A 17,792-nucleotide genomic window follows, 5' to 3' on the forward strand; every position below is an offset into this window, starting at 1 on the left:
AGCTGGGGGTTATTTAACAGAAAGATCTCATAACGGTTTTGTCGTGCTGAAGTCAGATGTTGGGTCTGTAATTGGCCGAGTAAGGCGGTAACCGAATGGCAACTATAAACGGTAATGTCTTGCTGAAGTGTGATGTTGGCTGCAGACTGGAGGCTATTGTAGATGGCGGTAAGGATCTGAGTTCATCGCGGGTAGCCCAAAGCGACAGGGTCCAGTTTGGAGGAATATCAATGGGTTTTCTGAGGACCCCATGACAGACGTTAATGATGGTATCTTCTCTTATGTTTGGGGCATTACCGACAGCATTTGCCATAGCCGCATGATCCTGATGCCCCCCTATTATCTCGACAAACTTCAGCCATTCCTTTCGATTCAGGACCTGTCTGACCAGGGACCATAAATCTCTGCTATCAGCCTGATACACCGATATTGTAGTACGTAGCCAGTCGCAGAATGCCTGGGGGGATTTTTTTCTGTCCGGAGCACCATTAAGGAGGGAAACAATTTCATGCGGTTTCCAAGGAATGTACACTTCTATGGTATTGGGTGCTGCTGCACCTCCACCGGGCGGAACTACCCCGGCTCTTGGATTGGGCACATGACGTACAGGGAGTTGCCGATTAGTATTTTCCTCATTACCAGACCCAGACGAGTCCGTGTCCGTATCCCCCTTATGAGAGTGGCTCCCTGATCTGGGGTGTACCGATTGTTTAGCCTGGACGTGCTGCGGGAGTGCGGTGTTCAAATCTGCGGTCGTTTTCAGATGATCTTTACTCCTTGTCCCCTCACATGGTCCTCGGTGAAAAGTCACCACATCTGTATAGCCAGGTGGAGGGGGGCGATCAGCGGTAGGGTATATGGCTGCGGGGGTAGAGGGTGCACTGGGGATCTGAGCATTGTCCTGAGTTCCTGATTGGAAGCCTCTACTACTCAGGCTGGGATAGGGAAACCCACCACCGGTTGGCAGTCTCAAAACCGGAGGGGGTGTTTGGCTACTAACGGTGAGATACAATAGACCCTCGTTCCATATGGAGTCGTCATCCCCCCCAAAACCTATGCCAGCCATTGAATTGCGCAATTCTTTTGATTGTACATCTCTAGTTGGTTTAGTTACGGTCGCATGCTTCCGTTTTTCTTCTCCCACCTCCTTTTTTAAAATGTCAACAGTTTTAGGGCTTCCTTCGTCTGTCAACTTAATGCCCAATTTTACGGCGTTGTCCTGCCAACTAGATAAAATCTCCTTATCCCTCTTTTCTTGGCAAAACTCCCGCCACTTCTGGATCAGAAGTTTTGCTTCCTTACTGCGGTTTCGGGTCCAGATAGCCTCCTGGGCTTTTTGGACAGTCTCCAGGTCATCTCACCCCCCTAATGGCCACACAGTAGGTCCTAGTTTCTTATTAAGGGCCCCCGATAATAGTCGGAATCGTTTAGCATATTCCGGGAGCTTATCACATAAAAGGTTAAGAGGGGACCTGTCGTCCGAGGTGGTGTCTATTACGTTCCCCATTTGTATTTTATATATGTTTTTCTTATCAACAAAAGGAGTTGTATATTCCCTGAGTTTCCTCTCGTGCCTTGGCAGCCCACTTCAGGGTCCTGACCTTCGCGTGGGGATTTCCCCTCTTAACAACCGGTCTAAGGCTGGGTGTTAGGCAGAGAAGTACTCCCTTCTCCGATATACAACTCTTTAATTTTAACTCTTTACATACAACACATACAACACACTTATGCTCTATAATTTACCCGAGGATCATTATTGGTTGAGTCTTATTATACCTTTTGTTCTATGTCCCCTAGTGAGACACGGTACACCTTATTAGCTGCTAACGCGTTAGACCTTTTTAATCTTTAGAGGATTGAAACCTCAGGGCCTTTAACCCTCGTTTACCGTTTAGACTCAACGATCCTTCCTAAAGATCCTTACCCACCTGTCCGTCCAACTGACCCCCGAGATTCCGTCACGCAGATTAACACATCAGCGGTGATCGCCGGGTCATAGAGGAGTCACAAAGACGGGGAAAATAGAGTGGCCAAACAAGATACTCACTCTACTGGCCAATTCCACCGTTCTTCAATCCTCGTGCCCTCGAGTCTCAGCCACTATGTATCGATCTTTGTTGTGGAATCCCACCGCTGCCACCAAATGTCGAGTTCGACTTCGCGTTCGCAGTCAGTGGGATGACAATAATCAGAGACGGCACAGACTTTACCTGTTAGTTTATTAGAGATCTCGTGGACAGGTTTCTAAAAGCACACACAGAGTTGCGGACTCCGGGGCCAGTGGAAACGTGTCACACCAGCCCCTAGAATTAAGCCCCTTTTATCCCCCAAAACCACAGAATTCACAGTTATTTACAAGTATCACAACCAATCAATATTGGAATTAAGTCAGTTTTCCCTTATACGGCCGAGTGTTGGAACAAAGTCAGTTTTCCCATATAAGGTCCTAACATGCTATTGTTCAAGGTTTAGTCGGTTTATGTTCTTTATACATTGTGTTTTTCTCCTCTGAAGACGAGCTGGAACATTCTGCGGTTTGGGCTACTGATTACTACTAGCTTTAGCAAGCTCAGCATTTTTGTGATTACGTAGCCTCAAGCAGGTGTGAAAGAGAGAGAGAGAGCCTCAAGCATTAACCTAGCACACAATGCTGCAAAGCCCATGCGGAGTCTAGTGGCTGAAGCAAAGAACAAGGACAGATCTCCACATAGGGAGAGGTTGAGCAGGCTGGGTCTCTATTCCATGCAGCGCAGGAGGATGAGGGGTGATCTTATAGAGGTATACAAAATCATGAGAGGAATAGATCGGGTAGATGCACAGAGTCTTTTACCCAGAGGAGGGGAATCGAGGACAAGAGGGCATAGGTTCGAGGAGAAGGGGAAAAGATTTAATAGGAACCTGAGGGGTAACTTTTTCACACAGAGGGTGGTGGGTGTATGGAACAAGCTGCCAGAGGAGGTAGTTGAGGTTGGGACTATCCCATCATTTAAGAAACAGTTGGACAGGTACATGGATAGGACAGGTTAAGAGGGTAATAGACCAACCGCAGGCACGTGGGACTAGGGTAGCTGGGAGATTGTTGGCCAGTGTGGGCGAGTTGGGCTGAAGGGCCTGTTTCCACACTGTATCAATCTATGACTCTGTGACTCTATCAACATTTTATACAGCTGCAATTTACATCACATTAAGCTTACACCTCAGCGGTATGAATATTGACTTCTCTAACTTCAAGTGACCCTTGCTTTCCCTCTCTCTCCATCCCTCCCTTACTAGTTTTCTGACAAGTCTGACTGTCCCCTTCATTAGAGTCATAGAGTCATAGAGTCCTACAGCACAGAAAGAGGCCCTTCGGCCCATCGTGTCCGTGCCGCCCGTTACCAAACACAGTCTAATTTTAATCCCATTTTCCCGCATTTGGACCGTAGCCCTGAATGTTGTAGCATTTCAAGTGCCCATCTAAATGCCTCTTAAACGTTGTGAGATTAAATCTTATCTCTGTCTGCTTCGTTGTTACCTTCTCTGAGCTTTCAATGATGTATTCCACATTGGCCTCAATCTCCATCTCCTTTGATGTCTCGTTCTCACACCTTGCACTTCCTTATCTCCATGTCTCCTTCCCCCTGACTCTCAGTCTGCAGAAGCGTCTCGACCCGAGTTACTCCAGCATTTTGTGTCCACCTTCAGTGTAAACCAGCATCTGCAGTTCCTTCCAAGGCATGTAGTCAATCAAGGTGCTCATGATGCTCCATCTAGTGGTGGCCAGTGGCCGTGCAAGACACGGTTTCTCACCAATTAATGTGCAGGAAGGAACTGCAGATGCTGCTTTAAATCGTAAATAGACACAAAATGCTGGAGTAACTCAGCGGTCTGAAGAAGGGCCTCGACCCGATACGTCACCCATTCCTCCTGTCCAGAGGTGCTGCCTGCCCCGCTGAGTTACTCCAGCATTTTGGGTCTATCTTCTCACCAATTAATACGTGGCCTCTTTGGACCTGCTGATCGAAAAGGCTTAGGTGAAATCCTTTCATGAATTCTCCATTCACAGCAGTGCCTGGTGAAATAGTGCCTTTGATGAAAGATTGGAAAGACTGGGCTTGTGTTCACTGGAATTTAGAAGGATGAGAGGGGATCTTATAGAAACGTATAAAATGATAAAGCGACTGGACAAGCTAGATGCAGGAAAAATGTTCCCAATGTTGGGGGAGTCCAGAACCAGGGGACACAGTCTAAGAATAAAGGGGAGGCCATTTAAAACCGAGATGAGAAAAAAGAGTTTTGTAAATCTGTGGAATTCTCTGCCACAGAAGGTAGTGGAGGCCAATTCACTGGATGAATTTAAAAGAGTGTTAGATGGAGCTCTAGGGGCTAGAGGAATCAAGGGATATGGGGAGAAGGCAGGCACGGGTTACTGATTGTGGATGATCAGCCATGATCATAATGAATGGCGTTACTGGCTCGAAGGGCCAAATGGCCTCTTCCTTGACGTATTTTCTATGTTTCTATGAAACAACGTTTCAAAAATCACTCCACACAATGCACTCAGTGCATATTCATGGGGAAAAGATTAAGGTCATAGAGTGACACAGTGTAGAAACAGACTGGCCCGACTTGCCCACCCCGGCCAACATGTCCCAGCTACACTAGTCCCACCTGCCTGCGTTTGGTCCATATCCCTCCAAACCTGTCGTATCTATGTAAGGTGAGATGGGAAAGATTTGCACTCTGAGGGTGGTGGATGGATGGAACGAGCTGTCAGAGGAGGTAGAAATAGGGAACTGCAGATGCTGTTGAATACACAAAAGGACATAAAGTGCTGGAGTAACTCAGCGGGTCAGGCAGCATCTCCAACGAACACGGATAGACCCTTAGATACATAGATACATAGAAAATAGGTGCAGGGGTAGGCCATTTCACCCTGTATCTCTAAAGCTAAGACCCAGCTAGCCTAATCTATTGGGGTCTCTATTGGTACCCTGGATCTTGAGGTCCAGAACAGACCCCGAGACTGAGATAAAACTAGTTAAGACACAAAGAGATACACAACTCGCAACACTTAAAGTTTATTGAAATGCAGTTATAACTCAAAACAGTACAATGTGAAAACATTACGTATAAACCTGACCACTTGTGCACGCGTTCTCTGTGGACTATTTCTATACACTTTGGACTAATCGAGGATTGTGCATACAGCAGTACTTTACTTAATTGGAAGCAAAAAATAGAATTCCAGTGTACATCAGTTCATGTTATAATTAAGAACCAGTGAGCATTAACCATTACAATCACTTAAACTACAACAAGAAATCACACAATTTATTTGAAAAGTATTTTGTGCTACATATTGTGTGTTAAATAATCCAACATTATATTTTTAGGCAAAATGTGTAGGAACTGCAGATGCTGGTTTCAACCGAAGATAGACACAAAAAGCTGGAGTAACTCAGCGGGACAGGCAGCATCTCTGGAGAGAAGGAATGGGTGGCATCCTTCAGAGTCTGAAGAAGGGTCTCGACCCAAAACGCTACCCATTCCTTCTCTCCAGAGATGCTGCCTGTCCCGTTGAGTTACTCCAGCATTTTGTGTCAATCTTATAAAGCCTCCTTGTCTGAACTTCACGCGTTGTATTGGACAAACACATTTAATGCATAATTGGCATACTTTTTCTACGATAAGTTTATTTTTAACAAGTTCTCTACTGACATCACCAACTCTCATTTGGGCCAGGGTAGAGTCTTGAGCTACACAGGTCTTTGTGTTATTGTCTTCTGATGATCTTCCCTTGACCTTTGGCCCTTGCCCCATGACCCGTTGCCAAGCGGTTGGCCCCTAGTTACCGGGGATTCAATCCCGGGTCGATATGGCTTCTGGTTTGCGATTAATGGCGGTTTAGTCTCGACGGGAACCTTTCTCCCTCAGGCTAGAGTTTCTGCCTCTCCCAAGTGGACAGGAAAGGTTTCGAGGGATACGGGCTAAACATGGGCAGGTGGGACTAAACATGGGCAGCGTAAATGCATCATCTTGGCAAACATGGGCAAGCTAGGCCTGTTTCTGACTCCATGACTCTCAGCCATATAAAGCAAAGGCTACAACCACAAAATTACACGTATAAAACTATAAAAAGACTGGACAAACTAAATACAGAAAAATGTTCCCAATGTTTGGGGAGTCCAGAACCAGGGGCTACAGTCTAAGACTACATTCAAGAGAGAGCTAGATAGAGCTCTTAAGGATAGCGGAGTCAGGGGGTATGGGGAGAAGGCAGGAACGGGGTACTGAGAATGATCAGCCATGATCACATTGAATGGCGGTGCTGGCTCGAAGGGCCGAATGGCCTCCTCCTGCACTTATTGTCTATTGTTTATTGTCTATTGACTAAAGGGGAGGCCATTTAAAACTGAGATGAGAAAAAACTTTTTCACCCGGAGAGTTGTGAATTTGTGGGATTCTCTGCCACAGAGGGCAGTGGAGGCCAATTCACTGGATGAATTTAAAAGAGACTCAGATAGAGCTCTAGGGGCTAGTGGAATCAAAGGATAGAGCTGCTGCTTTACAGCGAATGCAGCGCCGGAGACTCAGGTTCGATCCTGACTACGGGTGCTGCACTGTAAGGAGTTTGTACGTTCTCCCCGTGACCTGCGTGGGTTTTCTCCGAGATCTTCGGTTTCCTCCCACACTCCAAAGACGTACAGGTATGTAGGTTAATTGGCTGGGTAAATGTAAAAAATTGTCCCTAGTGGGTGTAGGATAGTGTTAATGTACGGGGATCACTGGGCGGCACGGACTTGGAGGGCCGAAAAGGCCTGTTTCCGGCTGTATATATATGATATGATATGATATGATATGATATGATATGATATGGGGAGAAGGCAGGCACAGGTAACTGATTGTGGATGAACAGCCATATTCACAATGAATGGCGGTGCTGGCTCGAAGGGCCAAATGGCCTCCTCCTGCACCTATTTTGTATGTTTCTGTGTTTCTATGTAACTCGCACAGGGCTTTGAAGCAATGGTAGTTGCAACACATATAATTTCAAACTTCATCCTTCATAACGAGCGATCGATGATCCATCCACCCAGGGTTATACATTGTCCGACTGGATTTTAACCCTCCGCCAAGCCGGGGCAGCTTAATTCCTTGGCTTGGAGGCATCTCTTTAATTTTCCAGTACGATTTTTTAAGAGCAGCAAGGAAGAGATTGTTCACAAACTCGATGAAGAAGCACAAACTCTTCACCGAGGACACTTAGCTCCTCCTCGTCCAGTTTAAATACGCCTTCTGTCGGTTATTGTTGATGGAGTCTTACTTCTCTCTCCATCCCAGGTAAAGTAAAGTAGGCGATGCAACATATTCTTGTCATGTACCCGTAAGAATAACAAACTAAATCAAACTAAATGTCAGAGAAGCACAGAAGGAAGTGGATTAAACAAGGACACAAGGTTGCTGGAGTAACTCAGCGGGTCAGGCAGAGTCACTGGAAGACATGGATGGGTGACGTTTCAGTCCGGGACCCTTCTTCAGACTCAAAGTGCTGGAGTAACTCAGCGGGTCAGCAGCATCTTTGGAGGACATGGACGCGTGAGGTTTTGGGTCGGGACCCTTCTTTGGATTGATTGTGTTAAAGACCTTATTTCAAAAGCAGAGGCAAAGTCCTGCAGGAGATGTCCTCAACATGAAACTTCTACGTGGACAGATCTTCACACCAGAATACACAGGAGCCAGTGCCTTGATTTGCATCATGACCTTCCCTTTGTTCCCTATGATGGAAAGGGTGCAAAGAAGATTTGCGAGGATGTTGCCAGGACTAGAGGGTCTGAGCTAGAGGGAGAGGTTGAGCAGGCTGGGACTTTATCCCTTGGAGCGCAGAAGGATTAGGGGAGATCTTATAGGGGTATATAAAATCATGCGAGGAATCAATGGTGTAGATGCACAGAGTCTCTTGCCCAGAGCAGGTGAATCCAGGACCAGAGGACATAGGTTCAAGGTGAAGGGGAAAATATTTAATAGGAATCTGAGGGGTAACCATTTCACACAAAGGGTGGTTGGTGTGTGGAACGAGCTGCCAGAGGAGGTAGTTGAAGCAGGGACTATCCCAACGTGTATGAAACAGTCAGACAGGTACATCGGTGGTTTGGAGGGATGTGGACGAGCGGTGCTGGCTCGAAGGGCCGAATGGCCTACTCCTGCACCTATTGTCTATTGACCAAACGCGGGCAGGTGGGACCAGTGTAGCCGGGACATGTTGGCCGGTGTGGACAAGTCGGGCCGAAGGGCCTGTTTCCAAGCCTGTATCACTCTTTGACTCTATGACTCGATTGTAATCATGTGTAGATGAGGCAATGTAGATGTGTAGGGCGCAGCGGTAGAGTTGCCGCCTCACAGCGAATGCAGCGCCGGAGATTCGGGTTCGATCCTGACTACGGGCGCCGTCTGTACGGAGTTTGTACGTTCTCCCCGTGACCTGCGCGGGTTTTCTCCAAGATCTTCGGTTTCGTCCCACATTCCAAAGACGTGCAGGTGTGTAGGTTAACTGGCTTGGTAAATGTAAAATTTGTCCCCAGTGGGTGTAGGATAGTATTAGTGCGCGGGGACCGCTGGGCGGCGCGGACCCGGTGGGCCGAAGGGCCTGTGTCTCTAAAAATCTAGATAGTCTGTATCACTCCGTGTCTCTATATCGACTGGCTGTTGTACTTGCTGTGAACTTGTTTGAGTGAGAGATAGGCGTCAGCTTCCTCCGCCAGGTTCAGGGAGTTGGTCTTGTAGACCCCGGGGCCTTGCTGGGTGAAAAGGTCCTGAGGACAGGGAGCGCCCATCGGAGGCTTCTCCAAGGGGGGGCCGTGGACACCTTCGTCCTCCGTGTCTGCCGACGAGAGGTAGGGCTGAAAGAAACAAGCCGAGGACTCGAGGGTTGGGAATTGGAAGAGCCCCTCGAAGGGACAATTGGTCTCCTTTGACGGGTTGCCCTGGCTGGCCGGATTACCAGGGTACGGTGGAGCTGCCGGACCCCCATGTTCTCCTGGTGGTCCGTCTACCTCCTCCTCTGAGGTTTCTCCGACGCCGTGGGACCCCGGGTCTCCTCCGTCCAAGTCGAGCCCCTTCTTCCCCGCGGAGAGGCCGCCGGGAGAGTCCAGCAGGCCGCCGTCGTAGAGGGAGTCGGAGTCGTCCTCGTCGTTGGAGGAGGAGGAGGAGGTGAGGCAGCGGTAGGACCGGCTTCCCTCGCTGCCCTCCCCCCGGCTGGCCGGGTGGTTGCTGAAGTAGATCTTGCACGGGTAGGCCTCGCTGGCCTTGGAGAGGTTGAACAAGAAGTAGCCCTGGTTGGCGAAGCTGGACGTGGACGAGTCGCCCGTGCTCCTGAGGCCGCTGCCGTCCAGGGAGAGGTTCTGCTTGCACGACTGCGCGTCCTTGATTTCCGAAATCTCCACCGAAGATATTTCCGTGGCCAGCTCCTCGGTGCTGCTGAAAGAAGCTGGAAACCGTGTTCCCAGCCACCGCTGCAGAGGGGCAAAGGCAGATGATGAGCACATTGACAGGTATATTTCACAACCAAAAGGAAACAGTTTAGTTCGAGGTTTAGGAAAATAACTGCAGATGCTGGTACAAATCGAAGGTATCACAAAATGCTGGAGTAACTCGGCAGGTCGGGCAGCATCTAGGAGAGAGGGAATGGGTCGAGTCTGAAGAAGGGTCTCGACCCGAAACGTCACCCATCCCCTCTCTCCTAGATGCTGCCTGACCTGCTGAGTTACTCCAGCATGTCGTGATACCTTAGGTTTAGGTTTAGGTTTTTAACTACACTCGCCCCCCTGCAGGACCTATACATCAGGAGGTGCAGATCCAGAGCCAGCAACATCATGAGGGACCCCTGCCACCCCAGCAACGGACTGTTCCCGCTGCTACGGTCAGGCAAACGCCTCCGCTGTCACGCTGTGAAAACGGAGAGGATGAGACGGAGTTTCTTCCCACAGGCCATCAGGACTGTTAACTCTTATATCACCAGGGACTAATTTAATTTACTGTATTAATTTCTTTTTTTGTGTTAAAATTTCTTTTTTTCTCTATTCTGTTTTGTAGTTTAGCACAATCCGCAGGCGTGGCCACTTTCATTTCACTGCACATCTTGTATATGTACGTGACAAATAAACTTGACTTGACTTGACTTGATTGTTGTCACGTGTAACGAGGTACAGTTTAAAGCTTTGTTCTGCATGAGATTCAGTCAAATCGGCACGGTGGCGCAGCGGTAGAGTTGCTGCCTTACATCTCCAGGGACCCGGGTTCGATCCTGACCATGGGTGCTGTCTGTGCCGTGGTGGAGGGAGGGGCTGATGGAGAGAGTGTCGGAGGGGTGGGAGGGAGAGAGAGAGGGGGTGATAGAGGGAGTGTCGGAGGGGTGGGAGGGAGAGGGAGAGGGGTGATGGAGGGAGTGTTGGAGGGGTGGGAGGGAGAGAGAGAGGGGGTGATAGAGGGAGTGTCGGAGGGGTGGGAGGGAGAGGGAGAGGGGTGATGGAGGGAGTGTCGGAGGGAGACTGGGTGGGCCGGATGGTCTGTTTCCATGCTGTATCGCTAAACTAAAAACGAAAAAACTGAATGGCAGCAAAATAGATAAGCAAGCCTCATTGCAGGGGGTTTAATTTATTTTGAAATAAAACTCAGGCACACACACGCACGTGCACACACACACACAGACAGACACGCACACAGACACATAAACACACACATACACAGACACGCACACAGACACATGCACACACACAGACATATACACACACACAGGCATACACACACAGACACACACAGAAATACACTCACATACACACAGAGACACGCATAGACACACACGCACACAAACACACACACACAGAAATACACTCACATACACACAGAGACACACACACAGATACCGGCACACACACACACACAAATGCACTTATATATATATACACACACATACACATAGTAAGCAATCATGTACACATGCACATACAGCCCAATACATGCAGATCACACGTATGTGCATACATGCAAGCATGTACAAACACAGGGTGCTCCGGTTTCCTCCCACATCTCACAGTAGGTGCGGGTTTGTGGGTTAATTGGCCCTGTGTAAATTGCCCCCTGGTGTGTAGGGAGTGGACGAGAAAGTGGGACAACATGGAACCAGTGTGAAGGGGTAATCGATGGCCAGCGTGGACTCGCTGGGCCGAGGGTCCTGTTTCCACGCTGTAGCTCCAAACGAAACTAAAGTAAACACTGCACCAGCATCATATACACACGCACATGCACACGCACACACACACGTACATGCACGGGCATGTACAGATGTGACTTCGCACAACTTTGAAAAACCACACAAAATCAAACAGGCATAAAAAAAGAGGAAAGAAACACACTCATTAATATTTTGAAAGTAGGTTCACGCACCAGCTCATCAAACTGATATATCCTTTCTGAAAGTGCTGTGGTTTTAATCTTGTAACGGCTCTCTCTTTCACCAATGACTCACGACACATCTCCTGTGGAAGCTTGGCCTAAAGGTCACATTCCAGTTGCAGCCTCACAGTCTTTGTCAGCTTGCTTTCTCTCGACTGAGAATACTAACGAAAGTCGAACGTTTACCCGGGCATTGGGGACACCCAATGCCACGACTTGTCCCTGCACCCCCCACCCCCCACCGCCGACACCCCCAGCAAGTTGTGCGGCACGGTGGCGCAGCGGAATGGCTGCCGCCTCACAGCGCCAGAGACCCGGGTTCGATCCCAACTACGGGTGCTTGTCTGTGCGGAGTTTGTACGTTCTCTCCGTGATCTGTGTGGGTTTTCTCCGGGATCGTGTTATCCCATTTTCCCATCCATTTACACAGGGCCAATTAACCTACAAACACGCACGTCTTTGGGAATTGGGGGGGAGACCTGGGCACCCGGAGGAAACCCTCGCGGTTACGTGCAAACTCCACATAGATGGCGCCCGAGGTCAGGATTGAACATGGGTCAGGCTTAGTTTGGTTCGGCTTAGTTTAGTTTAGAGATACAGCGCGGAAACAGGCCCTTCGGCCCTCCAAGTCCACGCCGACCGGTGATCACCCGTTATATCCTATGCACTGGTGACAATTTACAGAAGCCAATTAACCTACAAACCTGCACGTCTTTGGAGTGTGGGGGGAAACCGGAGCACCCGGAGAAAACCCACGCGGTCACAGGGAGAACGTGTAAGCAGCGGCCGTGGTCAGGATCGAACCTGGGCCCCTGGTGCTGTGAGGCAGCAACCCTATCGCTGCGCCAGTGTGCTACCCATGACTCTATGAGCTCTATAATCCAGCGCAGGAGGAGAGGGAGAGGGTCATTGGCGAACTCGCTTACCTGAAAGTTGCCTCCGTAGGTCGAGTTCAGCTCATAGAAGAATTTGCTTGGATCTGGAATGGGGAACCCGTAGAGTGCCTTCAGTCGGGATCTAAGGACAATCAAACAACGGGCAAGGGAGATGAGCAACAGAAAGAGAAAGAGGTGTAGACACCAAAAGCCCGAGCAGCTCAGCGGTTCGGGCAGCATCCCTGGAGAGAAGGAATGGGTGACGTTTCGGGTCGAGACCCTTCTTCAGACTGAGAGTCAGGGGGGAGGGACACGAGAGATATGGAGGGGCAAGATGTGAAAGGAGGAGGCCATTCGGCCCTTTGAGCCAGCACCGCCATTCAACATGATCATGGCTGATCATCCAAAGTCAGTACCCCGTTCCTGCTTTCTCCCCATATCCCTTGATTCCGTTAGCCCTAAGAGAGATCAAACGGGACGAAGATCAAGGAAAATGTAGAACGGTGCATTGGTAGGGGAAGTGACAAAGAGGCGCACAATGTAATATGTAATCGCGGGCACTGTCAGACTGGTCAGAGAACTGGGATTGGGGAGGGAGGGAGAGAGGTGGGGAAGCAAGGGTTACTTGAAGTTAGAGAAGTCAACATTCATACCGCTAGGGTGTAAGCTGCCCAAATATGGGGCGCTGTGGAGTATGAAGTGTGTAAACGCACACCTCCAGATTCAGGGACAGTTTCTTCCCAGCTGTTATCAGGCAACTGAACCATCCTACCACAACCAGAGAGCAACCCTGAACTACTATCTACTTTAGCGGGGACCCTTGGACTATCTTTGATCAGACTTTACTGGACTTTATCTTGCACTAAACGTTTTTCAGGCTATTCCCTGTAACATGCCTCTGTACACTCTGGATCACACGATTGCATTAATCCTGTATTGTCTTTCCACTGACTGTGGAATTCTCTGCCTCAGAAGTGGAATTCTCTGCCTCAGAAGGCAGTGGAGGCCAATTCTCTGAATGCATTCAAGAGAGAGCTAGATAGAGCTCTTAAGGATAGCGGAGTCAGGGGGTATGGGGAGAAGGCAGGAACGGGGTACTGATTGAGAATGATCAGCCATGATCACATTGAATGGCGGTGCTAGCTCGAAGGGCCGAATGGCACCTATTGTCTATTGTAACTTGCAACAAAGATTTTTCACTGCACTAATCAAGAATCTGCCCATCTCCACCTTAAAAACCTCTATTAACGGCCTCCAAAGCCTTGTGTGGCAAGGAATTCCACATCTCCTTCCCAAATGAACGTTCTTTAATTCTGAGGCTATGACCTCTATCGATCTAGTACTCTATGACTCTAAACGCAACTAACTGTAGCACTGCGGGGAGATTGTGAAGGGAGGAGGTATTGAGATGGAAAGCAAACAGGAAATCTCAGCATCAAAACATCTTCAACTAATTTACTTTCTGCCCGAGCTGACCTGGAATGTTCTAGAATCATCTTACCTCTTTGTTGTGAACTGCACAATGAGCAGAATGGCAACCACTAACAGGATCCCACCAGACGAGAGCGCGATTGATAAGACAATGTTTTCCTGTTGATCTGGAAGAAAGGGTGAGGGAAAAGTTCAGTTCAGTGAAGAGGCATGTTGTTTATTTTTTAAACTAAATTTTACGTTTATTACAAGTGCAAAGTACAGCTAATACACTTATCTAAGGGGATAGATAATCATGCAGCATGTAATTCAGGCCATTCGGCCCAATGGGTCCCTGCCGACCAAGATGCCCCATCTGAACCAAATGGGACTTCACAGAACTGAGTGAACCAATGTCAAATATCAATGTAAAACAAAAAGAATATTGACTTCATGAAAGACACAGCATGGACACAGGCCCTTCGGCCCACCAAGTACATGCCGACCATTGATCACTTATTCGCACGGGTTCTATCGAAGATAGACACAAAATGCTGGAGTAACTCAGCGGGACAGGCAGCATCCTTCTCTCTCCAGAGATGCTGCCTGTCCCGCTGAGTTGCTCCAGCATTTTGTGTCTATCTTCCATGTGAACCAGCATCTGCAGTTCCTTCCAACGCACTAGTTCTACGCTATCTCACTTTCTCATCCGCTCCCGACACGAGAGGGGTAATTTGCAGAGGGCCGATTGACCTCCAAACCCGCACGTCTTTGGGTCGTGGGAGGAAACCGGAAACCCACGCAGGTCACGGGGAGAAGGTGGACAGCACCCGGGGTCAGGATCAAACCCTGGTCTCTGGTGCTGTGAGGCAGCAGCACTACCTGCGTTTCGGAGTGCAAATGATGCCAATGTTTCTCAGAACATAACCCCACCCACCATAAGTTGCGCAGAGTTCCGCCCAACACGTACACAGTTTATACAGCGCTGCGTCCCCCCATCACCAGCAATGCTCTTTGTTTATCCCGAATGACCTTTGACAAATCCCATGATTCCTTGGGTTTATCGAGATGTCCGAACTCGCTTTTATTAAACCTACGACCCGAAAACTGAACGGATCATTTTACCAGCAGAAGCTTGGGATTTCTTGGTTTTCCATTTCACGACTGGGCTCCATTTGCTCCAAGTGCTTTTGTAGCTAACTTCATGGTAGTCGCTAATCTTCGCACGGATTTGTGCTGCAAACGTGGCGCCAGGTTTTAGATTGGACGAGTCAATCCGTAGCCTGCGTTCCTTTGTCGGAACATGGAGTGTCCGAGCCCTCTGGAATCAGAAAGGTTTGACAGATTAGTAACATCGAGGATAAATGATCGCTCAGAGGCTGGTGGGTACACAGAGCGAGGTGCCGGAGGGGGTGGTTTCGTTTAGGAAAGAACTGCAGATGCTGGTTTAAATCGAAGGCAGACACAAAATGCTGGAGTAACTCAGCGGGTCAGGCATCATCTCGGGAGAGAAGGAATGGGTGACGTTTCGGGTCGAGACCCTTCTTCTGTCTGAAGAAGGGTCTCGACCCTTTGAGAATGACCAACGTCACCCATTCCTTCTCTCCCGAGATGCTACCTGACCCGGGTAGTTTTGTTTGTTGGTTTAGAGATACAGCGCAGAACTAGGCCCGCCATGCCCAACGATCCCAGTACACCTGCACTATCCTACACAGACCAGGGACTGTTTACAATCTTTTACCCAAAGCAATTAGCCTACAAACCTGTACGTCTTTGGAGTGTGGGAGGAAACCGGAGCACCCGGAGGAAACCCCACACGGGTCACGTGGAGAACGTACAAACTCTGTACAGACAGCACCCGTAGTCGGGATCGAACCCGGGTCTCTGGCGCTGTGAGGCAGCAGCTGTACTGCTATGCCACAGTGTGTGTGAAGTTTGCACTCTCTCCCCGTGACCTTGTGGGTTTTCTCCGGGTGCTCCGGTTTCCTCCCACATCCCAAAGACGGGCGGGTTTGTAGGTTCGTCGGCCCCTCTGTCAATTGCCCCTCGTGCGTAGGGAGTGGGTGAGAAAGTGGGATAACATAGAACTAGTGTGAACGGGTGATCAGTGATCGGCGTGGGCTGGATGGGGCAGAAGGGCCTGTTTCCATGCGGTATCTTCCACTCAATCAAACCCTTACACTTGCTCTGATAGGGGTAGAGTTTCTGCCTCACAGCACCGGAGACCCGGGTTCAATCCCGACTACGGGTGCTGTCCGTACGGAGTTTGTACGTTCTCCCCGTGACCTGCGTGGGTTTTCTCCGAGATCTTCGGTTTCCTCCCACACTCCAAAGACTTGCAGGTTTGTAGGTTAATTGGCTTGGTGTATGTGTAGAATTGTCCCTTGTGTGTATAGGATAGTGTTCGTGTGTGGGGATCGCTGGTCGGCACGGACTCGGTGGGCTGCAGGGCCTGTTTCCGTGCTGTATCTCTAAACTAAACTAAACACAAAGCAGATTAAACTCCTTCTGCCATTTCTCAGCCCCATTTTGTAGTTAATCTATATCCTTCTGTACTCTTTGACAGTCTTCCACACAGCAACTCCTCTAGTTTTGGTGTCGTTTCCCAACGTACAAGCCCACCCATGTACGTTTGTGTTCGAGTTGTTGACCGGGGAATACAGATGTGGAGCAGTAGTCAGACCTACCTTCCATTGGTCGTTCTCAAGTTTGTATCGAACCTCAAATTTTATTTTACTACTTAAACGTACATCGTAGTCAGTGCGCCAGGAGAGTATCGTCATTATGTCGGTGTTGTTTATCACAGTCAAGTTCCCCGGTGGCTGGAGTTGAACTGTGAGCAAGAACAAGAAACGTCAATTAGAGAGGGGCAGGCACGGTGGCGCAGCGGTGAAGGTGCTGCCTCACAGCGTCAGGGACCCGGGTTCCATCCTAACCTCGAGAACTGGCCGCACGGAGTTTGCACGTTCTGCCTGCGACCTACGTGGTTTTTCTAACGGTGCTCCGGTTTCCTCCCACGCTCCAAAGACGTGCAGGTTTGTTGGTACATTGGCTTCGGTCAAATTGTAAATTTGCCCTGGTGTGTGTGGGATAGTGCTAGTGTGCTGGTCGGCAGGGACTCGATGGGCCGAAGGGCCTGTTTCTGCACCGTATCCCTAAAGTCTAAATTCTAAGGAACTGCAACATCTCGCACGTGTTCAGATGAAACTCCATTCGCTGTTTGCCCGCTCATTTCTAGAGCTTCTGACTTAGTTTGCCAGTTCCCTTCAGGACGACTGGGAACCGTTGAGCACTAGATAGAACACACTTGACACTGGCACTTATCGAACACTGGATTCAATGAGCACTGGGATCACTTGGCAGGGACCACTGGACCTGGAACCCACTGGGCACTGTCCCTACTGAACACTTGGAACACTGGGCACTGGCATCCAATGAGCACTGGCACCCACTGGACACAGTACCTCCTGAACACTTGGAACACTGGGCACTGGCATCCAACGAGCACTGGCACCCACTGGGCACTGGCATCCAATAAGCACTGGGATCACTGGGCACTGGGGCCATTTGGTCCTGGGCCATTGGGCACTGGGACCACTGGACCTCACACCCACTGTACACTGGCCCCAACTGAATACGGGGACCAGTGAGCACTGGCATCCAATGATCAATGGGACCAAAGAGCACTGGAAACACTGTTCATTTGTTCTATCTCCATCTGTATCTCTCGTCTCCCTCTCCCCTGACTCTCAGACCGAGGAAGGGTCTCGACCCGAAAAGTTCACCTATTCCATCTTCTCCAGAGATGCTGCCTGGCCAGCTTTTTTGTGTCTATCTTCGGTTTAGAACAGGCGGATATGTGGGATTGGAGCAGTTTGCTCTTTAAAGGTGAAGCGGCAGATAGAAAAGGTCATGAAACGCAAGAAGTGTTTCTATTCTGCAATGACACGGGTCTGTTGGGTGTAAAAACAAGGAAGTGAAGTTTGGCCGGCTGCAGGTGGTGTCTGTGCTACAGTTACAACCATGCGTGCCAAGCTCAGAACGGGGGCTTTTCACCCACACCAGCAAGAAAAGATG

At 49.3% G+C, this 17,792-nt stretch overlaps 1 protein-coding gene across 1 annotated transcript in view; it reads right to left on the minus strand.

Annotated features, from left to right (window-relative positions):
- Positions 1-8,286: 8,286 nt before the first annotated feature.
- The window catches only part of LOC144611560 (interleukin-2 receptor subunit beta-like), an 18,334-nt gene continuing 8,828 nt past the window's right edge, over positions 8,287-17,792 (minus strand). The window contains exons 4-8 of the mRNA XM_078430713.1: positions 16,403-16,548; positions 14,841-15,036; positions 13,807-13,903; positions 12,357-12,447; positions 8,287-9,491 (exon numbers count right to left, since the gene is read on the minus strand). Of these exons, the coding sequence (XP_078286839.1) occupies positions 8,670-9,491; positions 12,357-12,447; positions 13,807-13,903; positions 14,841-15,036; positions 16,403-16,548 (1,352 nt within the window). The 3' untranslated portion in view covers positions 8,287-8,669. The remainder of the gene's footprint in view (positions 9,492-12,356; positions 12,448-13,806; positions 13,904-14,840; positions 15,037-16,402; positions 16,549-17,792) is intronic.

The sequence above is a fragment of the Rhinoraja longicauda genome, chromosome 40 (genome assembly GCF_053455715.1).
Source record: "Rhinoraja longicauda isolate Sanriku21f chromosome 40, sRhiLon1.1, whole genome shotgun sequence".
Classification (NCBI taxonomy): domain Eukaryota; kingdom Metazoa; phylum Chordata; class Chondrichthyes; order Rajiformes; family Arhynchobatidae; genus Rhinoraja; species Rhinoraja longicauda.